The sequence below is a fragment of the Dryobates pubescens genome, chromosome 1 (assembly GCF_014839835.1).
Source record: "Dryobates pubescens isolate bDryPub1 chromosome 1, bDryPub1.pri, whole genome shotgun sequence".
Classification (NCBI taxonomy): domain Eukaryota; kingdom Metazoa; phylum Chordata; class Aves; order Piciformes; family Picidae; genus Dryobates; species Dryobates pubescens.
Window position 1 is genome coordinate 21,821,732 of NC_071612.1, and position 25,877 is coordinate 21,847,608.

The 25,877-nt window shown below is 40.1% G+C and overlaps 1 protein-coding gene across 1 annotated transcript in view; it reads right to left on the minus strand.

Annotated features, from left to right (window-relative positions):
- Positions 1-25,877, minus strand: part of EEFSEC (eukaryotic elongation factor, selenocysteine-tRNA specific) — a 130,520-nt gene that overhangs the window by 66,542 nt on the left and 38,101 nt on the right. The window contains exons 3-4 of the mRNA XM_054162704.1: positions 25,027-25,123; positions 22,045-22,209 (exon numbers count right to left, since the gene is read on the minus strand). Of these exons, the coding sequence (XP_054018679.1) occupies positions 22,045-22,209; positions 25,027-25,123 (262 nt within the window). The remainder of the gene's footprint in view (positions 1-22,044; positions 22,210-25,026; positions 25,124-25,877) is intronic.

The window sequence follows — 25,877 nt, forward strand, 5'->3', positions numbered from 1 at the left end:
CATTCACATGCATCTGAGGGAAGAATGAAGAGACTGCATCTTACAAAACTGGAAATAAAGCCAAAATGTAACAGTCATCAGGTAGCAAAAGCAGTATTTACTATATATGGCTACCATGTGATCTCTTATTAAAAATGAAATTCACACTTTTTTTGCCTCTGAGCTTACATGCTGGTACCAAAGGGTTACTGTGCTTTGAAACCTTCACCAATGGCTTTACTAAACTTTTAATATTTTTCTTTCTGCTTTCTTAAAGGCCCCAGATGTGTTCTTGCAGATCAAAAGAGTTCAACTTATAAAGTTAAACGAAATCAAGGGCTTTTGTTCCAAGGCATCGTTGCTGAACTAATTATTCCTGGATGTTGTTTAATGAAATAGTGGTGCCATATATTAAAACAGTTAACAGGATGAGTTGCATGAGTTATAGGAAAGGTCTGATCTGGGATTATAAATTTAAGGTTTTCTTCAAAGGAGATGAAACAAACTACTCAAAACTCCCCAGTCCTTTCTGTCACTGCAAGACTGAAATAAAGAAACCCAAAAAGGTATGAAAGCTGAAATATCATTGTACATATTTACCCTTTCCTGAAGGATAAAGAACTCAAGATGGGGGAGTTAAAAAAAAAAACCAAAACACCACACCTCCTGAGATGCTTTGAGGTGGGGAAATGAAGAGCTAAATTATCCTATTCCCTGAATGCTACAAAGCACAAGTTAAAACAAACTCTGGTAAAATCTTAGGAGCAGCTTCATTTTAGGTATAGATACACAAAACCAAGAAAGGACTCCCATTTTAAACAACCCAATGCAAATAGTTACCAGAGCAGTTATTAAGCATTAACAAGGTAAGGAGGTGGGTTGGGGGAGATCAAGGATGGGAAGTTACAGGTAAGCAAAAAACTATTCCAGTACAAAATTATTACTACAGTTGAATCTTTTACATTATTCTACAGCCCTCAACTGCACCAATATTTTTGGCAAAATGCTTATTTAACTACACATTTACCTCACTGAGAGAAACAAGACCCACAAGATCCCTAAGGACATCTCTGATTGAGAAGGCAACTTTTCAGAACCGATGGCTCTTACACATTTCAACAATAAACACTTCACTTCCCTACTGATAGTCTCCTCTGTGTTTGTATTTTACAGCCTGACACCAGCCAACCCAACACTTGACACCTAATTAACAGGCCTAGGGGGTGGAGGTCCATATATTGATCACACTAAATGGGATTAGTATGAAATAAAAAGTTCAAAGGGTCTTGACCAAACTTCACCACAGCCCAGCTGTGACAGCTGCTATGAATTTGTGCATCCAGTGCCCCACATTTTTATTAAGAGGGGTCTGCTGCACAAGAGTATGCAGTAGCCTATGAGATCACTAAGGTTCACCTAACAATGTCAGGCTCTGTAACTGTAGTGAGTGACTGAGGCAAAAAATCCTCTTGCTTGTTTGCATAGGTCTTTTTGATTAACTCATGAATAGGGTCCCTCACCTCTGATACAACAAGCACTTACAATAGATGTAGAGTTGTGACTTCTTTGTCTCTCAAGGATTTAACTTGCTATGGAAAAGTTGTACACTTTGAAAAAAAACAACTGAGGTTGGATTATAAAAGAAATAATTCTTGATACGTGCTGCAAGCAGACCCAGTATATTCTGACAATGACAGCTAGAAGCTGTATTCGAATGCCAGAACTCCAAATTACTACCTTCTAAACACATTTTCTATTTGCCTAAACTTTTCAGCTGCAATCAGGTGAATAAATATTTCTACATTTCACACATAACCTGCTCTTTTAGTGGCAGTCCTACTGACACATGATTTTTTTAAGCTTCCATCAAGATCCATATAAAACTATCATTGACATATCACAATATTTCTGAGTACTTGCGCAAATTTCCCCTGTTTGAAATAAACCACTTCACCCTCCAGGATCAAGTAACACGGACAAGTGTAACACAAACATGGGAAACATGCTGCAGCTCAGAGGAGAAAAAGCCCATGGTGCAGAGATGTGCAACTACCAGCGTCACACAGTGAACCCTCGACAGGATTCTTTTGGCTAACAGTGCTTACTAAAACCGGTAAGGGTAAACACATTTTTGCCTTATTTGGGCAGCATTCTTTTAATTGGTTTAGGATTAATTAATCAGAAAACTTTAAAAACTAATAAGGAAAATCTGCACTGGGATTTAATGCACCAATGATAAGGAAACAGACATGAGTCAGGAGAAAGAGATGGGAAATAGCTGTCCATTTCAAAATCCTTTATAGTGATACTGCACAGAAGGCAATTAACCAGGTTGGAAAAGACCTTTGATATCATCAAGTCCATCCTATCATCCAACACCACCTATCAACTAAACCATGGCACTAAGTGCCTCATCCAGTCTCTTTTTAAACACCTCAAGTGATGGTGACTCCATCACTTCCCTGGGCAGCACATTCCAATGGCCAATCTCTCTTTCTGGGAAGAATTTCTTCCTAACATCCAGCCTAAACGTCCCCTGGTGCAACTGGAGATTGGGTCCTCTTGTTCTGTCACAAGCTGCCTGGGAGAAGAGACCAGCCTCCACCTGGCTACAACCATCCTTCAGGTAGTTGCAAATGGCAGTAAGGTCTCCCCTGAGCCTTCTGTATCTCCAGGCTAAATAATCCCAGCTCCCTCAGCGATTCCTCACAGGGCTTGTGCTCCGAACCCCTCACCAGCCTTGTTGCCCTTCTCTGGACACATTCAAGTAACTCACCATCTTTCTTAAACTGTACTAATTTAGGAATAGGTAATCTTCATAGATTACATCTACTGTGTAAACTATGAATCATTAACTGTGTAAACAATAAGAAATTGTAACTGTGGCCTTGAGAAAGAAGAAGAGGAGCAAGCTCTGCAGCTTGTGGTCTTGTCAACCACATCAGACTGCCTAGAGAGGATATGCAAAGGAGTTCCCCTACAGGCCATAGGGAGGAAGAGGAGGTACACCCCCAAACAACCACCAGGAGACCCAGACAGTTTATAATGAGCATGCATGCAGGAGACTTGATAGGTAATGAAATCCATTCACTAATATGAAGATACTAACCACATTTTAGGAAAATTACAGTTATATATGAGACAACCAGATAAGTCTCCAAATTTTACTGGCTTTGGGACACTTAGGTGCAGTGATGCCTTGTGTGTCCCACAGTGGAATAAAGAGATGCCTCCTCCCTAACACTTCATTTGTCTTAGGGAGTTTTCTCACCATATTCAGTGACAATTTTTGGCAAACCAGACAGGACAATGCTTTTGAGCCTCATCAGACCCTGGAATTGCAGACCAAGTCCAGCCAGCACCAAGAAGTCTCAGTGAGGACCCTGATCCCCAGAACAATAAGCCTCAGAGCAAAGACCACTGACTTGTGAGTACAAGGCATTCCTTTTCAGTTATGGATGCCTGACTGTCAGTTGCAGCAAAAGCTGCGCAGGCTTGGTTTAATTCCTGCATAAGAAGGGTTAAAGTCCCCATTTGGTTTTGGAATATATGTTGAATATTACTATGGCATTGGTAATTGTTGTTGTCCACATTGCAACTCTTGTTTTTCTCCTTTGCTGTTGTGCTAAGACTGTACCTGTGTTCTTCCTTGCATTTAATATGGGTGATCTCTCTTAACCACCATAGCTAACTGTACGCAGCAATGATTGGGTGCATTACCTTGATGTATGTTATCCTTGCTTGCTCTGCTGTTTTGTTTTTGGTTTTATAATATATATATAAACTTATCTTTTTATTTTTTTAAACTTGGTATCTGTGTCCTCTGAGCTGATCCTGTCAATTGGAAATACATAAATTTGCCTTCACAGACAGGATATGAAATAAAAATGTCTTTGCTTTGGAAAAGAGAGTCCAATGTTGCTACTGCAACTGCTAATATTTACAGGTAGGAACAATTTCCTTATCATTGAGATGCAACAGAGGATTTCACTCCATGAAATTATGGGTATGATTGAACAGTTTCAACAAAAATCTGGGAGGGACCCAGTAATGTGAAAACAACTTAATTGAACACTGTAATATGTTCATTATGTGAACTGTAAATAATGTGAAAAGCGTTAATAAGGTGAAGATGTTAATTTTGGACTGAAATATGTTAGCGATGATAAATGAGCTCGAGTTAACAATCCCTGGGTAGCACCCAACAGAATCAGTGACACATCTTTGTGATGATGCCAATAAATGATAATGATAATAATGCCAGCTACGTGTGCTAAATGTGTGGTTCTTACAGGGAGGGTAATAACTGTCTTGTGAGGAGGGAGGAGAGGCACAGCCCCTGAACTGTCCTCATCTCTTCTTGTGTTTTTATTTTTCCTGTATCCCACTCTGATTGTCTCTATTTCCTATGTGATGCTTGCAGTCTTTTGTGATTTGTTCGTTGCATGTTTTGTTTGGCATGACACAAGTATTGAGTAGCATGGGGGTGTAAATTTTGACATTTGTTTTGCAGTCAATTAGGCAAAGGTCTTTACTCAGACAACACAGCCTGCAAATTCTGTATTAAAGCTGCATAAATTTTCGTTTCTTTAGTGTTGCTTCAGCAATTATCATGGAACAGGGCTGCTTTTGACTGCTGGAAGCACACCTCACCCTGGATGAACAAAGTAAAAATCCTTTAGCAGGGAAGAAGCTGCAACTGCTGCCAGTTCAGTGCTTAGAAAAAAAAGAAATTAAAAATAACTTTAAAACAAAACCCAAAATGTACAGGAATCTGTATCAATAATACTATTAAAGCCATAACAACAACTTACAGTTCTGACTGAAGCGATGTACAAACTCTACCGGAATTTGTTTCCAAGATAAAGCAGCAGAGAGAGCTCAGGAGTGTTAAAATTACATCTCCCCAGGGAGGACATGAAATAAAAGCCTGATGAAGTCCACAAATGGGAGAGTCTAACTAAAATATCAAATCCCACTTCTATATGAAATTTCAATTGGCAAGAAAATAAAATAGGCTGCTTTCAAATTAGCAAGAGAGGCTATTCAAGGAGCTTTAGATTTATGGCCCATGTAAAAAGGAGAAAGCAACTAACATGCTGACATCTGCTCGCAGTGGGCCCTCCAGGAACATGGCCCTGCCACTAAATGTTACTTACAAAAATAACTAAGTGGTATAGAATTTTGTTTTATAGGGCCTGCATGACTAAGTTTACCTATCACAATGGTCCACTTGGAAAAGGTACTCTCATCTTTGCATAAGTTTGTTGGTTTAGGTTCTCCATCGACCTTAGACATTCCAACACATCTCTGTCATCCAAGAGACTTGGACCTGGAGCCACAAACCTCTCGAAGAAAAGTAGAAGGAATCATACAACCACCACCGGGGACCTCCACAGCACATAACGAGCATGCGTGCAGGACATTTACATATGTAAAGAAATTAATCAAATAATATGAGTATGCTAATCACTCCTTAGAAAAATGATGATTATGTATGAGATGCAAGCATATCTTCTCTGAATATGACTGGCTTTGGGACACTTAGGTGCATCAATCCCCTATGTGTCCAGCACTGAAATAAAGAGAAGTCTGCTCCCTAACACCTCATTCATCCTCAGGAGTTTTCTGGCCAGATTTGGTAGCAATGGGTCTTTTAAATGGAAGCTAAATGTGGTCCATGAAAGGACCTTAGAAATGGGCTTTCTGAGGTTGCAACATGGATGGGTAAGAGAAACACCTGACAGCAGACCATTAACAACAGAAACATGGTAAAAGGAGGGCAACCTGAAGCCTACAAAAGAAGAGTAGACTGTTTGGGTTGTTGTATAAAGGTATTTCAAGAACAATCTGAATACTTGCTGCAGTACTGCAGCACACCAAAAACAGCTTTTCTTGCATTTCTCTCTTCTCCTACCTGTGTATATCTCCTGCTAGATGTCTTTCCTGATGCAGTCTTTCACATCCTGTCCTTAGGGTCTCACAAATGAGGCTGCCCAGTCACACCTGCTGACACCACCTTCGTGGCCAATGACATTTCAAAATACTACAGTTAGGCTTCCAAATTAACTGGAAGAAGATTTCATATGTCTCTGCTCTATCTGCAGTCAGGACTGGAAAACTGCAACTGTCACTCCTTCAGTCTTGAAAAGCTAGAACCTTTTTCTTTTTAAATTAGGGTTGAAATTACATGTAATCTAAAGTGTGCAGGCCACAAGAAACTCTTTGAGATGACTGGATCCAGTCCAAAGGAAGCTTATCGAGCCTATCCACCAATGCAAACATTTTTCCTTATTCACTGTATTTAGGGTATTTTGAGGGTTCTTTTGGTTTAATTTTTGTTGTTGGGGGAGGGGGTTGGGGGCTTTGGGTTTGGGCTTTTTTGGTTTGGGTTTTTCGGGGGTTTGGGCTTTTTTGGGGGGGAAAGGGGGAAGCATTTTTTGGTTGGTTGGTTTTGGGTGGGGGTTCTGTGTTTGTTGGTTGGTTGGAGGATTTTTGCCATTATAATTTTAACAGAGCCATGAGGTGGGGTTTGGTTTCTTCTCCCAGGCAACCAGCACCAGAACAAGAGGTCACAGTCTCAAGTGGCACCAGGGGACGTTGAGGCTGGATGTTAGGAAGAAGTTCTTCATAGAAAGAGGGATTGGCCATTGGAATGGGCTGCCCAGGGAGGTGGTGGAGTCACCGTCCCTGGAGGTGTTTAGGAGAAGACTTGATGGGGTGCTTGGTACCATGGTTCAGTTGATTAGATGGTGTTGGATGATAGGTTGGACTCGATCTCAAAGGTCTCTTCCAACCTGGTTAATTCTATTTGATCAGACTGTTGGTGTTGTTTTTTTAAGATGTACTTCTTCATGACCAGACTTCCCCAGACTACACATTTTCTACTGTAGTCACCAGCTCTCACAGCTTCCATTCCTCTGAAGAATTAGAGATACAGCTAGCATCAGAAGAGCATTTTAAAGGGAGACAAAAGGCAAGAAACTTGCAACTGAAAACATGCACCACTAACACTAGGAAGTTACTGCTGCTTTTTGCACAGTGCTTCTGCTAAGGAGACCCCACTGCACCAGCCACCACATCTACCAACTGTTCCTCATTAGTCAGAACAGCCTCGTCTCAAAAGCCAAAACAGCATTTGCTCTTATCATTAAGGGCAATGTTGTGCAGAGGATACCAGCATTTATCTCAATGCAAATCTATACTGAACTTGGACTGTATATCCAGAAGTCTCTTAAACATAGCCAAAAGCACCGTGTTGTCCTACGTTAAAGAGAGTATGATGATCTTATTCCACAGTGAAAGACACTCATTCACAGTCAGTCTGTGAGATTTGGTTATTTGCAATTTTAGGAGACTGGATGAAAATATAATTCAGGCATTTATTTCATGAAGGTCTTTTCACCCAATCCAAAGAGTTTGGGGGGAAAAATAATTACAAAAAATTTATTATATGCATGTGTGTGTCTATATACACATACATGTGTATATGTAAACATTAATACATGTGTGTGTATTTGGAATAGACTGGGTACCTTTATTTAGGAAGAAAAGTGCGTAAAAAAAAACCACCCCAAATCTGAAGGTAAAAGGTTATCATGTAATTAAAAAAAAAAAAGTTGATGTTAGAAAGTTGCTACTTACAACCAATGCTGATCAGAGGACACGGTCAGTGAGCTGCTACAACTGCTTGACGCTGGTTTTGTATCGCCGACTTTCAACAGGAGTGGGGGGAACGATAATTTAAACACAGATGTGGCCAGAGATAAACCAAAAAAATATGAAAAGCTCTGAACCTGGCCAGCAAGCCGAATTTCCAAAGGCACTTGAAGCAGATGCATGCTCCAAACTAAGGAGACCTAAGCTTCAAGAATCAGTAAAACAAAACTAAGAAAAAAAATATATATGCAGGCAATAACTAAGCTTTTTATATGGCCACTTATATGCCACTTACTGCATGTTCAATATGCAACATATGTACATTCCATAAACCTTCAGAGGATTTAGTTAGGTGTTTTTTTTTAATGAAGTTAAATAGTTAGACAAAATGGCTGCCACTAACCACTCAGTTTTCATATTTCTTTCTTGACTAAAAGGCAGAACAATGCTGCACCACTGGAATATTCTCTGTTCAGTCAGCACCATCGTTTCTTGCATCCCCTTTGGATATCGTATTTTATTTTATAAATATGGCAACTTTTTCCCCTCAGTTTTCCTGCAAAATGCAGGTACCACTTATTGCCTTTGGTTTTCTTGTTTTATTAAAGAGGGATAAATTGCACACTGCTTGGAAAACACTCCAACCCCTTATTTTCCTAAAGATATTATTTGAAATCCCAAAAGGATGTTAGTGTTTAACAAAAGCAAAGGGTTAGTGTATTAGAATATCAAGTCCAACACGTTATCTGAGGCAAAAGCTTATTTCAGTTGCTTCGGAAGAAAAACATGAAACCCCAGTACCTTACCAACTATGCAATAATGAAAATGAGGTTGTAATGAATTCCAATCCAACCCTCAACAGTGGATTCCAATTACTGTGCTCACAGAAGAAGTAGAAATACTGACAAAATACAACTTTTTTTTCCCCCCGCCTCACGAAGCGGTGAACAATGCTGCAGAAAACCTTCTGCAGAAGTAAATCTACAAAGCACATCAGGTTCCCACTCAAACTTACTCTTTTTAATCCTGTTAAACTCCCCAATATACAAAAGTATGAGCTCTCGCTCATCACACACACAAGGGAATGAAAAAATTATGTTAGTAAGGAGTTTAGCAGCAAATAAATAGCTTTGCTGTTATAAATTTCGGTAGAAACATTAGTTAAATTGAGTGGGCTTTGTAGTTTAATACACATTCAGCACAAGTAATGTTTCTACAAGGCTTTGGCTCCATCTGCTGACTTTTAATATTAAAAAATAATTGATGGGGCTAAAAGCATTCATGCCTTTGGAACACTTAAGCCCTCCGCCCTTTTGTCAGCGTAGTTCAAAAGGTGCAACTCCCCAAGTGTGCAGTCTAGTATTTTTTTTTTCAGTTAAAATAATCCTGAAACAAGAAGATGCCATCTGAGAAGAAGGTACACGTGAGCGAGTCTGGGGTGCACAAGGGGTAAACTAACCTTACTTGGAAGACTGGCTGGACTCAGATTTAAGCAACGAATACACATCTGGATGTTTACATCTCAGACTCACCCAGCAACTAAGTCCAAATCTGAGAAGTGACATTCTGAGCAGACTACCAAACAGAATTGAGGATCTATAACACAGTCCTTGTGAGAGCTCTTTGGAGACATTTGCTTAACACCTGCTTGTGCCAGTTTCAGCTTCTCCTATTTTCACTAAGATGCCTGTTTCACAGAAACTAAAGACATTTATGAAGAAAAACAGGATTTTAAACTAAATTACTCTGAAGGTTCAAAAGCCTTGATATTAGCCTGTTCCAGCTCTGATTTATTTTTTGTTATTGTAGAATTCCAATCATTATCAGGGCACTACAAACTCAAATTAGATAGAATTTACACACACACAAAAAAAAAATGCATATGCAGAATGCATCTAATCTGCTCTTTAAACATCGCAGGGGAAAGTCTTATACCCAAAACCAGAGTTGCAGTATTTCATTGGCCATTTTTTTTTCGCAGCTAAACAACTAAATCCATCCTTAAATAAAACTAATCTGATTTACAGGAGCACGGAGCTCTCATCCTGTCTCCAGATTGAGTGGCAGCTGGGATTATCAGCAACTCTGATCATCTGTTTTCCTTTGTGACTAACTTTCTGCATCTGGATTAGAAAAATTAACAGCCTCCCACTCCCCACCAAGAAAACAAGAAATAAGCAACCCAACACATTCTACTTTCAAGACTTCATATGCACTCTGGAAAGTACTTTTCTCACATTATCAGTGTAGGAGACACAGTCAGCCTCTCAAATCAAATCCCTCGTTACAACGGCTACATAGAAGAGAGATTTTTGTTTTAACTTCCCATTCATAGCTTCTGTATCAACCTACTGAAGTCTTCATATTTGACTTAAACACAGCTAAAAACAACAGATGGGATCATTTTTGTGAGGGGATTTAAAACTTGAAGTTTTAACTGTGTTAAAGCCAAGATTAAACAGAACCTGAAGCAGATTCTAAAGCTCACTTTATCACAAAGGCTTGAAAAAAGCTCATCCTCAATATCTTTGTAGGAAAAAAAAAAACCCACAACTTTTCTCAAATGAAAATATAAAAAAACCCACCAGTTTCACTTAGAGCACATAGCACAGGTACTCTAGTTTCCAAGAAACTTCTTTTAAAGCTATTAAATGTTTATAATGTCCCCTCCAGAGCTGAGACTGAAGCTCAGGAATCCATTATAGAAGGTATTGCTTTCAGAAACAGTGTGGGTAGGGGGAGGAATACAAAAACACCCCCCCACACCGATCAAAAAAGCACCAATCCCCAAAAAAGCCAACCCAAAAAGACACACAAAACAAACCAGCCCACATGAGTTCAAATTCTGAACAAAGATTCCCAAGAAATTTTAATAGTACATGAAACATGAGGAAGATATAAGCGCTTTTCTATGTGGTCATGCACCAATAGAGGTATGAGTTCAGAACTACAGCTACGCAAAAGTTCACATCACAGAAAATCATCACCACACAATTTGAGATTTAGGGATGCACTAAAGAAAACTTAAAAACATAATCACATTTAAACACAGATCTAACCATCTGCTAGTTTTGTTTCCTGTATGCAGGAACATAGCAAGAAATCAAGCATGCAGATTATAAAGCACGTTACACAATTATCAACATTTTAATCACAACAATTTATTCTCTCTGTCAAAGTCTATCTACATCCTGACTCAAGTAAAAAGCCCTGGCTGGTGTCAGCATAGTTAGATGACACTGAACGAATGAAAGGTAGAATGAAAGTTTCACTTCTGAGCCGATCCAACAGGACCTTATCCATCAGGGACAACAAAGCGAGGTAAAACAAAAAGCAATAATGCAGTATTTTATCTGTAGAGTTACATTCACTGTGCCAGAAAAGCTTTAGTATTATGAATTCAAAACAACATTAACTCAGCCCACTACACATTGTGGATACCTAATGGTATGTTTTTACAACTGTTTGTAATGTAATGTCAGATGGCCTAAGCCTTTCTTAGGAGTCACACCATAACCACAAAACTATGCCCAAATGTTAATTTATTTCTACCCCCACCCCATTTAAGTCTGATGTAGAAATTTCTTTGCCCTTCTCTCTTTCAGTGTATAGATCTTCAAAATATCTTGCCACTACTAACTTCATGCCACTCTCAGAGAAGAACTTAAAAAAGAAAACAAACAAAAACCAAACACAAGAAAATAACCAGCACCAAACCAGAAATATTGTGCTTTTGCTTTTACTAATCCAAAATAAAACAGGAAGACTTAATGTAAAAACTACAAAGCCTCTGAAGTTCCAAAAATGTAAATGAAGAAACATGAATGGCACCGTTACCTTCACACCCACATTTCTCTGTTTTAATTAAACTATTTTCTTTCCTAAACATTACCTTTATTATCTCTAATCCTAACAGTCAATCTGAAGTTTGCAAAGGGTTTTCAATCCCCATAGGTTCTAAAAATGGGGAGAGAGCCTGTGACCTCCGAGAAAACATCTACTGTTTGCACTTATCTGGATAGTGGATTTAAACATGAAGTTCAACAACCTGAATGAACAGAGAGTGAAAGTGAAGACAAAAAAACAAAGCAAGGACAAGTAAGAGCAAAGACTTAAAAACATGTTGAACCTTTTGTACTACAAAAGTCTCTGACTACAAATGTATCTTAGAACTTTTGACTAATCCGCTAGTACTTACTGCAAGAAGAAAAAGGTTATTCGACCTTTCCTTGTGATTTCTACAGTGTGAAATGCTTATTCTTGAATATGTATTCATTAGAGGAGAAAGGAAGAGAAACCAACTACATTTTATGGCATATGCTTTCAAGCTAATCTTTACAACCATGATGAGCCTGGGAGTTTGTAGTTTTCATTTCAGACAGTAGCAAATGAAAAATCTCTATCTGGGCATTCATATCATGTTCATCACAGTACTATCTGGGCAGCTTACATAATTATATTATTCCAGCTGATACTGTAAATATTGGCTCTCTCTGGTATTACTTTTTCTTTCATTTCAAACTCCACCAGATATTAGAATATAAAGTTACAGGAATACACCATTGAAGAGATGTAGCTCACATTCCATTTCAACAATACATGTTATTGTCACAGTGTATGACAACAGATTCAGGTGATGAGTTGACCAAACATTTAAAAAGCAAAGTCAATTCTCATGTACTTTTCACAGTAGTAACAAAGAATAAGATTTAGAGTTTTCTAAATGGGGTCACCTCAGGAACATAGAGTACAAGGCACAAAACCCAGAGGACTTGCGACGGTGTTACAATAGTACTTCAAGAAAGCACTCTTGTAATAGGCTAATTACAGATTTTCCTGGGCACTTATGCACTGGTACATTTTCTTCTGTCTTTTGGTCAAACTTAGAAATCTTATCTTCAGTAGTCTTGGTTAACTAATGTTTTCAATATTCAGATCCCTTTTTTGCCAGATCCTTTTTTTACCACAGACTGTGGTTAGTTAATGCAGCACTTGCTGAATTGGTCTGCTTCTTAAAATCGTCCACAAGGAGGAACAAAAAGTGACATTCACAGAACCACCAAGGTTGGAAGAGACCTCAAAGATCATCAGGTCCAACCTGTCACCACTAAACCATGGCACCAAGTGCCACATCCAGTCCCCTCTTGAACACCTCCAGGGATGGGGACTCCACCACCTCCCTGGGCAGCACATTCCAACAGCTAACAACTCTCTCTGTGAAGAACTTTCTCCTCACCTCCAGCCTAAACTTCCCCTGGCACAGCCTGACACTGTGTCCCCTCGTTCTGGTGCTGGTTGCTTGAGAGAAGAGACCAACCCCCACCTTGCTACAACCACCCTTCAGGTAGGTCTAGACAGCAAGAAGGTCTCCCCTGAGCCTCCTCTTCTCCAGGCTAAACAATCCCAGCTCCCTCAGCCTCTCCTCATAGGGCTTGTGCTCAAGGCCTCTCCCCAGCCTCGTTACCTCTCCTTTATTCCAGTTACTGAAATTTTGCCAAAGCCTCCAGCACTTGAACTTAAATATTTAAAACATGATAGTTACTCATTGCTCTGACTAAGCCTGCTCATGCTAACATTACATTCACAGCAGGAATGCAGTGTTTACCGTACAGGAGGCTACCTTTCCCATTACTGTTCAAGCGTTCCACTAAGATTCCTGCTCAAACAGTATTTGTACGTGCATGTGGGTCTCTCTTCAATTGAGCTGGATTGAGAACAATTCTGCCAGATAAATTAAAAGCAATAAAAAAAAAAGTTAATGACCTGGCAGCAGCAATGCTTAAGGAAACAGGTTATGCAAATACAAACCAGCCATCCTTTCCTTAAAAAAGCTACCATAAAATTTAAACAAAGAGGCATTTGGATGAAAGTTGTGATTACTATAGCAATGTCCTTAGTTCTGACCTGACCACAGAATCACAGAAACATTCAGGTTGGATAATCCTGAACTTTAGGTACCCAGTCGCAAGATGACAACACCTGATCACTGGAGCAGCAACTGTTCAACAGGAAACATGTTACCTAGTAAGTCCAAGGATAACATGCATGGTTCTGTTCAGTTGCATCCCAGTTGGGGCTCAAACTTAGAATCTTTATCCTCCTATATGCAGCTTACTGGAGCACTGCTTAGAGTGCCTCCTTGAGATATGCTCCAGAACTCCTCTTCAAACTATAAATGCATGACACTTAGCCAGGAGAAAACAAGAGCTAGCATGTCCTCTAGAGGAGGTAGAACCTGCTGATTCCTGTTCGAAAATGCCACTGAAAGGATAGCACCACACAATGTTTTATCAGGTCATGTCCTTTTTCTCTCATCAGATCCACTCCAGCTTCAGTCTACACAGGAAAAAAGTTCAAGAATACCATCCCAAGTTTTCTCATCTGATCCTGACACTGGTTTGAAGCACTAGAGACTTCAAAAGCCAAGGTGTACTTAAGGGAAAGGAAGCACACACTACTGTATTGTAACTCAAGATTGCAACAGTAGCTGAGAATAAAAAGGGAGAAAATAATAAATGTTTCTCTAATCTATGGTATAAATGGAAAAACTCAGCCACATTGAAGAGCACATTTTGAGACTACAAAAGAAGCTAGAGATGAAGAAAGATGGAAACAGGTAGGAGAAAAAACTAGAGTAAGCAGATAAGGTAAACTACAGCAATAGAGACAAATCTCAATGTCGAGTGTAATCATACTAGATGTTTGGTTTGCTTTTCAACTTTGGTTTGGAGTTGCAAGCTTAGAGAATTGTTTAAGTATGTCACCATACTGAAGCCAACTTGCTCACCTATACAACATACAAGAACATATTCTATTTCTCCACTTGTGGTACTCTTTTCTACTGGAGTAGTTCTCAAGGAGCTACAGAACACTGAGCACCATAGGCTATGCACAGAAATCACATCTGCCAGTAGCCTGCGCTAGTCTAGAATAGAATAGACCGGGTTGGAAGAGACCTTCAAGATCATCGTGTCCAACCTATCATCCAACACCACCTAATCAACTAAACCATGCAACCAAGCATCCTGTCAAGCCTCGCCCCGAACACCCCCAGCGACAGCGACCCCACCACCTCCTCGGGCAGCCCATTCCAGTGGGCAATCACTCTCTCTGTGTAAAACTTCCTCCTAACCTCCAGCCTAAACCTCCCCTGGATCACACACTAATGTGGCACTCTCATGGGGAGAATGCCTGCATGGGAGAGTGCATGCAGTCACTACTGAAACTGTTATACTCCAGGGCCAAGGTTCACTTTAGAACAACTCTACCTGTATAATTTTCCTGTCAGTCCATTGGGTCCCTCTTCAGCTCAGTTGCTTTCTCACCTTGCATTTCTGTAAGACTTTTCTTCAGCTTTTCTAACAGTTGTCATGAAACAAATGATTTACTGAAATCTGTACAGAAAAAATGCAATTTATCTAAGAAAATCAGTCACTGCATCAAAAAAAAAAATATTACAATGTTCATCTCACACAGTATTTTCATCTACTCAACAGATCCTGCATCTCTTTTTAACTTTGAACCCCACTGAACAGAGCACCAGCTCTCAGGCAATAATAGCCCTCTGTACTTTTTAATTATTAAAGAAAAAATATCTGTGTGCCAACAGCACAAAATGCACACTTCAAATTATCTCATGTGCTAACCACAACCTGCCAGTCTTGCAGATAACCCTGAACAAGCAAATCAGTGCCACAGAAACAGTAGGAGAGGTTTTAAATCTACCTTGGAGCACAGTACAGTTTCCAGCAGTGCTACACTTCCAGGCAGAGGCCAGATCCCATAGGGTCGTTTGAAGACAGTTTAAGTGGATAGAAGCAATGTAAAAATTATACAGAAATCTTCCTTTTGGGATCCACTGCAGGAAGAAGCTTATGTGCTTTGGGTGATTTTTCTAAGCCATGAGAAGTCAATCTGTATCAACACTCTCTCTAGCTGGCAAGAAGTGCAGAATATATCTAAAACACCAAGAAAAACTACAGATCAATTTTAGTATTTCAGGAGTTAATTGGCCCGCACTGGCTAGGCCACTTCTCTGCCTACAGAGATCACATTAGACACACAAGCTCCAAAAATACAGTGTATGGTTTGGATTAGCACTGCTCAGGTTGGCTGCTCTCCCCCTGGCTTCCTTCCCTTCCACACTGACCAAGCGCAGGAAAAAAAAAATTTAAAACCCCATGATATTTTTCCACCTCCATTTTTATTATGTCTTATCCCTGGTCCTGAACAAAACAAACCTTAACACGCAAAGGTCTTTGATTTGCTCCTTCTTTTTACTGTGCCTACAGAATACTTAGTCAAAAATTACAAATCATATGAACTAAACCACTGTACTTCAGTAACAGGAAGTGAAAGAACAGCAACATACTGATCTTTTCCTGAGCATTTTTACTCCTGAGACTTTTGCAAGTCTGAAGTTCCCTAGAATTCTAGGGTTTTTTACATTTTAGTACAAGATTAAAACAGATTCTGCTCTCCCAGGTCATGGAGTTGGTTTGTTGGGTTTTTTTGGGGGGGGGCTGGGTTTGGTTTTTGAGGGCATGCTGTTGGTTGGCTGGGTTTTCTTAAGTGTGAACTAAAACAATTAAAACACAAACCAAAAAACAACCACGCAGTATAAAGATACAAAACCATACATCAAAAACTGATGTTCAGAGAGAGCTCAGCATCTGCTATTCTTACTCTCTCAAGAGACTGAGCCAAAAAGATTTAGGAAATTTTTACTGCCAGATCCAAATTTCATTCCACAGGCACTGGATCAGATCTCTAATCCTTTACTTAACCACAAAGAACTGTGCTGAGGAGTTTAATTCTTCCAAAACAACTGATAACACCCTAAAAGTGGAAAGCAGAGCACTTTTTAGTATAAGCCAAATCCTGCATGTTTTGCTTTTAAGTAAATGCCACAGCAGATGCAAACCCAGTAGGATTCCCACTGATGTTTTCTAGGAAAGGAGAAAATCTCAAAAAAACACAGCCCGTACTTTAGAAGGGGCAGACAATTAAAGCAGCAGTTTATACTTGTACTGAATTAAACCCTGTGTATAATATCATGCATATATGTTTAATTTATTGATTTAGGATTTAAGATTCTTGTATTTTATCACCTGTGTATTTGAATAGGTATTACAGACTGCCTTGTTGTGATTTTATCGGTCGTGTTTAACCGCTTCTTCCTCAACCCGATTTTCTCAACTGCCCTTCTTCACAGCATTTCAGTGAACAGAAAGCATTCAAGCTAAGGTAGAATTCTTCCCCAGCAGAACCACCACAGCATTTTAAAAGCTGTTTCTATCACCACCGGGCACAAAAAATCCAGGTGTACAAAGAGCATTCAGCAACACTCAAACAAGTTAGAAAGGGATGTATCTACCTGCAGTGCAAAAAAAACCCAGTCAAGATATCCTAAAATTTGGAAGGGGCATAGAATGAGGTCCAAAGAACTCAAAACAATAATGGTAAAAACTTAAATTTAAGATTTCACCATGGAAGTCCACATACAAGTGTCTTTGTGATCCAGTTCAGTGGGTTCTCTGGCAAGACATAACCGTGCAACTGTAATTGTGCAAAGCCCTTAAATACTCTGAAATCAGTCTGTGCTTCACTTATAGAGCAAAGCTCATTAATGGAAGGTGTTGGGACATTGTATAGACTTCAGTAGTCATACGGGCAAAAGTAGATAAATCTGTCACAATTTTTATAGCTAGAGGAGTGGTTTGAAGGAAATAGCCTTGCAAATACTATTTGGGTTATTCTATCAGCACTTTTTTCCCCCCTTTTTTGGAGGGGATGATCTGTAAAAACTTTAAATGTTTGCCAAAACACAGGGCAAATTTGGCTAGCCAACAAAGAAGCTCAAGAAAAAAAAAATATCTCTTTTTATATGGAGGAAGTATATGATGCCATGAAGCTTCTCAGTATCAGTTACAGAAGGATGTTTCCTGAAAGTTCAGAAAGTCAGTGTAATTTGACAGCGAACAGATCCTTGCCAAGACAGAATCCATGACTGGTCTAAATGTACACTGATTTACTAGGAGGTCTGACTAGATAAACAGAAGCAAGTCTCTCACATTTTTTCATATTTGATGTCTCAGGTGACCTCTTGAAAGTGTATTGGAGCACTGAAACACTTGGATGACTGCCCTCCAATTATAAAAAGAAGCATTTCATAAACATGTCTGCAACTTTTGAGATTGAACTGCAAACCACAGGGACAGTGAAGGCTGGAACAGATATCAATATTCCTCTTCTAGTGATAACAGCTCAACCACACCTAGCAGGCCAAAAAATCTGACAGTATCTAAAGAGACACTTCCCAAGGTCAGTCCACATGAGTGTCAACATGATTTATTACATAAAAACTAACTTTGCACTATATTACATTGGATACATTATTCAGCTTCAGCGCACACCAGAAGTCCCCACAGGATCCCCTAACAGAGAAACATCAAGGTAATCATTTACCACTAACAGCTCCTCAACCTTCAAGGCACTCAGGAACTTCAAATAAAATGCAGTATGAATTGGCAGTGTACTTCTATATAGGCACCAATGAAGCTATTAACCTCCCCCAATCATTCAGCTTGCACCAAACTTGCTCTCAATTTGTTTCTTGTACTTATAAGGCCTAAAAAAAACCCCAACAGTAGTCTTTGTGCTTGGCTGTCACATACATGCTTTGTGGCTGCTATACACCTGCACTTATTCACAGGTAAGGCAATGCTGAGTCAAGACTTCCAGGATGGCCACATTTCTATCCATTAACTGTGTACATCCACCTCTGCCTCCTTGTTCAATTCAGACTTGACCTCTTCTATAATCTTCCACAACTCTTGAGAGAGCTATTCTTATTAACCAACCTGGAGCATTTTCTGTGCCCTAGAACATCTTTAAAGGAATATTAACATATCATCTGATTTACCCAATCTTCCAGCGTTTCTAATTTACTTGCAACTGCGCAATCCAAAGACAGAACAACAAACTCTGGGCAGAAGGAAGACTACATACCATGCAACATTTTGTATTACTTCATACAAAAGAATAATTTTTGTCTGCTTGTTTTGAGACAACCAACTATAAGAACAAAACTCCTGGTTCTTGCCTGTTTTGCCTCCTAAATAACTGCAGTTCTTAAGCAACTGTGACTGCAGAACAAGAGGACACAGTCTCAAGCTGCACCAGGGGAAGTTTAGGCTTGAGGTGAGGAGAAAGCTCTTCACAGAGAGAGTTGTTAGCCATTGGAATGTGCCGCCCAAGGAGATAGTGGAGTCACCATCCCTGGAGGTGCTCAAGAGGGGACTGGACATGGCACTTGGTGCCATGGTTTAGCAGTCATGAGGTCTTGGGTGACAGGTTGGACTTGATGATCTTTGAGGTCTTTTCCAACCTGATTGATTCTATGCTCACCTGGATAAGGAACACAAAGATACTTCTCCCCCACTGAAAAAAATCCAACCATTTTCCTTTTTTAAATTAAAGCACGCTATAAAGAGACATAGTAGCAGCACAATTCAACATTCATGCTCACTTAAACTGACTACAGAAAACACACTTAAAACATTTTGTAGTCATTACTGCCAAACCTATCAGTAAAATAAAAATTAATCTATATTGAAAAAAACCACACCTTACTATTCAAACTCCAGGAACTTTTATGAAGCAGAAGTAAAAACGTCATGGGCTGTTACAGTTTACAAAATGGGAGACTGTAGAGAATGAAACACCACCAAAATAATTCCAAATCATTATTCAGAATTCTGCCAACCCTACACTTTTGCTGCAGAAATCCTGGGTTCTTGCTCTTCCAGGTGGATTTCAAGTGCTAGCGAGGAAACAGTACTAACTCAACTGGATAGTGAACTGTTTGCTGTGTCAAAGCTTTTTGCCAAACACATATATATATAATCTTTCTTTTTGCTATATGGATAATCAACCCCAGATGGCAATTTACATAGGCAACAGCATAAAGGAATCCATGCGCTGTTGGTGCTCTCAGCCTCAATCAGAGCAAGCATGGGCGTTCGAGAATGTCACTGTTTATTTTTAATTGCTCTGTCCCTCCTTTGTGCAGGTTCAAGCGGTCAAAGACGTCGAAGTCCATTAGTAGAACTGGAAGGTGATGCCACTTCATTTGGTGAGAGGGCTCTTCAAATTTAAAAAGCAGCTGGTTTGCAATGTCCCTAAATGCCCAGTGGGCACCGGCTGTCAATCTCAGTTACCACAGGGTCAGGGCAAAGAAGGGTCAGAGAGAGTCATAAACCACAATGTGTTGTGAAGTGTGCTTCCTCCACTACCTTGTAGGCCTGAGAAAGGTTTGACCTTTTATAGGTATCCTAAGCTAACTCTGCATGATGCTAGCAGGGGTAAGTGCAACACACAACCCAAAGTTACAAAAGTTGCTTCCTTTTACTGTGCCTTGTTTCCCATACCTGTACAACATGAACAAGAATATTCACAAACTGATAGTGGCAAAAAAGAAAGTGCAAAACTCTGCCCACCAGTACTACCACTCAGAGGTAGGAGCACATCTATTTCACACCAGGCAGTGGAAAGATGAACTCACTAACAGAGCGTAACTAAAAACTCTGAGGGAAATTGTTAATGCCGTAAAGCTGAGTGATCTGGCTTCCCTGCCCATGACTTCTTTATCTGCTGACTTGCCTTTCACTTCATTTGCCCTCTACAGTCACTTGGGAATGAAGCACCTTTTAAAGTCTTGTTTAATGCCTTTCCTAGGATCCTTTAAATCACTCATTTGCAATATACAAGCTTTGTCATTTTCCCCCCTATATTTTTGTCATCTTCCCATTCATACAGACTTTCACAGAGCAGGCTAATTCCTAAACATATTCCTCAAAAGCATTCTTGGACTACAGATGAAGAGCTGAACAGCCATTTCCAGATATCATCTAGTTACGCATTCTTTCCTTGCAAGAAATAATTGCTCTGCTCTGCCTCACCCCCATCTCCCAGAGCACAAAGCAAGAAGTTTGGCCACAGCTATGCCAAAAACAACCTGCCTATGACAAGCCACCATTGGGCCGAAGCCATTGCTCAGCACTCATCAGACTTGTACTCCTGACTGTGTGTCCCTCCTTTGATACCTTGTGCAAACAGGCCCAGGACATCAAGCAAGGCAACAGGAGAAAGGAATAGTGACCAGAGGAAAAGCAGCAGAGGCTGAAGCCAGAACTACAATTCCAGCAAAGCATAATCCCTGCAGGAACTGAAAGCCTGGCTCCCAGAAATGGTTGCATGCTACAAATGAGAACATGGGCAGCGGGGAACACCACTAAGAAAGCAGACATAATGGGGTCCATATCATGACAAACCATTCTTTTGCAAACAAGGTGATTCAAACTAGATGGACACAGGTAAAACAGAAGAGGCAAACCAAAAATTACCAGCTATCAGCAAAACATTTGAGAGGAAATCAGAATACCTCACTTCATTTGCCCACGAAGTACAGGTGAAAATGAGAAAGCAGCATGTTCACTCAATGAAAGAATAAGGCCCTTACAGTAACACAACTTGCAGAGAATGCTGACAGCAGCAAAAGGGTCCCATCCACGCTTGTTCAATCAAAAGCTGTCTACTCTCAAGAGTATAACCGTCTGGGTCTACTTTACGTAGCAGCTGCAAAAGGCTCCACAAGTCTTGACTCATTTTAGGCAACTAATAAAAAAAGGGAAAGTCAGAGCAGTCCAAATCAGCATCTGTGAAATGGGTTTCACCTGTACAAGCATAAAGTCAGCCTTTAAAGGATTAATATATTTTATAGTGTAAAATAACAACAACAGTTAAGCAGTTCAAAGGTCACTAAAAGGCCTCTTGACTTTCTACAGGCTCTCTAAAAAGCTCAACAGCAGGAAGCCACCTACTGCATCCCAGCAGTTCTCTCAGAACATGCTGACAAGTAAAGCCCCAGCAAACAAAAGAATGCACATCAAGCACTTCAGTGCCCTCTTCTTGTAATTTCCTTTGCTTCCAGACATCTTGGGAAGCCTGCCTACTCAGATTCATTTGCAAGCCTTCTCACTGCAGCACATCCCAAAGGAAAGTAACCTCAAATGAAAGTAACCTTGTCTAGTCCTTGGACACATCCCACCTTGGAAACATGCCCACCAGCTTTTCTGAATTTGAAAGTCTAAGGTGCTAATCTAGGTCAGTCTTCTCTCCTCTTCATTCAACTAAAACTGAGCAGGTAACTTCACTGGCTGCCTTGTTTAAAAATCACCAAGTCTCTTCTCTATAAAGTGGTTTGTAGTAGAGTACCAAAAAACCCCAAAGAGACAGACACTAAAAATAACTGAATAACTTCAGACTGGAAGAGAACACTGTCGTCTTTGTTGAGTGCCTCCTCCTATCACAAAAAACTGGGGGGAGTGAAAATGAGAGACTCACCTTCAGGGCAGGAATCTCCACATTGTCACCAAGGCTAACAGAGCCAGAAAGAATAGTCCCTGTCATCACCGTGCCTTGACCCTTGATAGAGAAACAGTGGTCGACTGCCATAAGGAAGTTTCCTGAGGGGTCTCTTGATGGCAGGTAAGCCTGAGACTTCAGGACCTGATAAAAAAGAGAAAGATAAAAGCAGCACCATGCCTGGGTGAAAAGTCATGACAGTCAAACAGCAAAAGGCAGGCAAGCAGATGATTGATTGAAAAAATTTGCAGTTTTACTTATTCCAGCCATCTCCCAGTGAGCTTAGAACACACCAATGTCAAATCAACTGCATGGGCCACAAAGGAGACACACACTTAGCAGCAGGAACAGTTTGATTTTCCTGCCTTTGGTGCTGCACATTTAGCTTGGTTAGCAAAACTGCACTGTCGATGAAACTGCTGCCAAACTCAATATAAACACTGCAGCAGAGCAAAGAGGGGAAAAAAACCAAAATCCTGTGCATCTCTGTGTGTCCCCTCCCTACCCCCACTGTCAAAAGTGCAATTTCACAGTGCCTTTTGCTACTTCAGCTTTTATAATTATGTGAAGATGAACTTACACACAGATATTAGTGCCTCATAAAACCCATCCCTGCCTCCTTCCAAGAATATCTATTGTCAAAGCTGACTTCCCCTCCATATTTCTGTTATTATTTCCTGGAGGCTCAAACAATTAAGAAAAAATGCTACTTATGGACTACTTTCTAGAGAAATTCTCCATGTTTAAGGCTTCTGTTTTGCTGACAAATACTACATTTCTGAAAACATATCATAATCAGATGACCTTAATTACAGAAATGCAGTCATGCACTCTCAGTGCTTCAGAGGAATTGGTTCATCCCTGTCACAAATCACTTCTCATCTCTGCCTCTACCATCAGTATATAAACTTGGCACTGCCTTTAATGTCTGCTTTTAAAGACAGAAACTGCAGGTTAAGCCCAAGCGGTAATGGCAGAACAATGGAGAGAGTCTCTTACCAAGGACAGAAAGGACAATACCTTGAAGCTCAATGACAGGGCTCACACAGCATTTGCCAACTCTTCTAATATTAGGTCTCGGAGTTGGCAGAAACAGCTGCAATGTGGATATTTCCTTCAAAGGTTTTAACCCTGAGGAACATCCTACTAAATCTACCCAGAACCAGATGAAGGCAGAACTAATGACTTGCCTATCTCCACCTCTTTAGACGTTGCAGTTCTTGCCAAGTCTATTCTAAGACCATACCACATCCCATGCCATGTCTATCTCAGGTCACATGTGCCTGGGAGGTGGTATGATATTCAGCCCTCAGCACCTGTGTGAAACATCTTGCCTTTGTGCAAGTCAAGCTGATGTGGGCCAGACATCTCTTAATTTTTGATGACCAGTGCTACACCTTAAACTTCAGCAATTTACAAGTACTTTAAACCTGCAGTATCCAAACCAGACCTTGTCAAGTCTGAAAAGAATTATACCTTTGTTTGAGGACCAATTCCTGCTGTCTGTCACATCCCTCCAGGGCAAAAATGCAACTTTTCCCTAGAGCTTATTCACAGAAAGGGTGATAAGCGTACTTACAAGCTACAGACTGTTCTCATACAGCTATTTTAAGTGTCCCACCTTTCCTTTTGACAGTGGAAGATACACGCCATATAATTTATCTTAACTTAGTTTTTTAGAAACTTGAGAATTCTTTTCCTCCTCTCCCAGAAAAACCAACAACCCCAAAACCAAACACACTGCTGGAGCTAAGGATACCTGTGAAGGATCGGTTTGCTTCATTTTCTCCTGTTCATATGGGTCTGATATAATGTTAGTTACACAATTATGTCATTTTTCCAAGCCCCCTTCCTCATTCAAAGCACAGGGTAAACCCAGGCCATGCTTTTGAACTTCAGCAGATGTGCAAAGCATGCAGTAAGCAAGGCAGGGTATCGCTGAGAGAAATGGTTTCGTCATGAAAGCAGGTGGTGCTCCTCTAGAGAATGGATTCTACGCATGCTTATGCCAAAGATCCCATGTATTGTTCTTCTCTTAAAAATGAAACTTTCCTCATATTGAGTATACAGCTCAGACTGTCCAAACAGAAACCCCAGAGCTTAGCAAAAGTGCCAAGCACTCACCAGCACAATCAAAATTGGCAGGTACTATGATCTGAATACAAACACATCCCCAAAGAGTTCCCAGTTTCCTCAGATTTGGCAATCAAAATTAGTAAACTCAGTGGACTTAATTCCTTTATGCCTCAGCTTCTCAATCTAAATATGGATTAAAGTCACCTCTACACTTCCTACAGGTCTTTTGGAAGCAAAGTAACTGTTTGCCAAGTGCTCAAGACCACAGTCATGTGTGCCAAAGAAAAGTCCAGGAGGAAATTAATCATTCTAAATGCAGTGCAGTATTTGAATGGAGTCATGAGGCCACAGAAAATAATGAGAATTAAAACAGAATAAGGACTACCTGCATACTGGTTGAGCCCTGTCCACCCTGTGCAAGGAATGAGGTACAGGTTATTTAGAATAAGAAAATCAAACACTGGGTCATAATATACACAGGAAGGAAGGAGGCAATTCCTAATGTGTAACTTCTATGTGCCTGACTTCACAGCTTCACTGTTTTGTTACCTGTGGTACAACTATAAAACACCTACCAAGGATATGACAGAATTTTAAAGCTTTTTTTGTTCCTTATGTTTCATAATTTTTTTACAACTTCAGTTTCACCACATGTGATAGCTGTTTCTTAAGAAACAGAGGCCTGGATGAAAAAGGAGATCCACGCTGAAGCATGTGACCTCAACTTCTCCACTTACTGGCAGGAATCCCTAGAAAATCAGGTTCCTAAAAATTGGTATTAATGCAAGAACTCCTCAGTTCTAGATACTACTGCATTCTACTCCTAAAGACTTCCAGAAAAGTTTGAGCACGTTTAATGTTGTTATTACATTCTTCAGCAGGTACCTCAATTAATTCAGAAACACCTAGTGGATTCTCAGACTCTGGGGCTTCTGGTCCACCAGGCTTTGCTGCAACAGCAACAATAGGACACCCACAGAACCTGCAAGAAAGAAAGACTCCCACCATTAGATCACAGATCTCCTATATGTGTTATCTGACAATGAAGGCAAAAAAAGCTCCCTCAAATCCCAGTTTATCTGCTCTTCCCCCACAGTGAAAAACTGATAAACTTTTTCTTGAATTACTGACATCTGAGCTACTTGACTTTGCTGTGAAATGCTCATCCCTGTTTAGTATGAGCTACTGATTCAACCCTGGAGCAATCAAAAGGAAGACTTCAGTTTACTTTAGAAGCTGGGTCTGTTTCCAGTCTTACTGCAGTGGCTTTGCATTCAAGCCATTTTACCTGGAAATTAGCACTGTTTTCAACTTCCATTTTGCTTTTATTTTTGGTATTAATTCACAGGACAAATTTTGGTTAGGTCACAGTGTCAAACTAATCCAATATATGACAGTTACTTTCCTCTGCCTAGTTTTTTTTTCTCCCTGCCCTCCATGGAATCACCTCGACAAAACTTCAGTAGTTCCCCCAGGATCAATGGCAACACCTACTCTACAGCTCCAACAGACTTCAGATTTGCTTGCTGCTGTGGAATTGTGCATACATGATTGTGTGTGGAGAGAAGTAAAAATCAAGTAAACTATTCCCAGAAAAAAAAATGCTTATTGCAAGGGACTTAGTGTATGCCCTGCTAAAAAAAAAAAGTTTAGAAATACAAAACCAGTTAAAACACATGCATTTGGAAACCCAAAGACAAGTGGGAAAGAGGCTGTTGAGAAACAGTATACGCCTG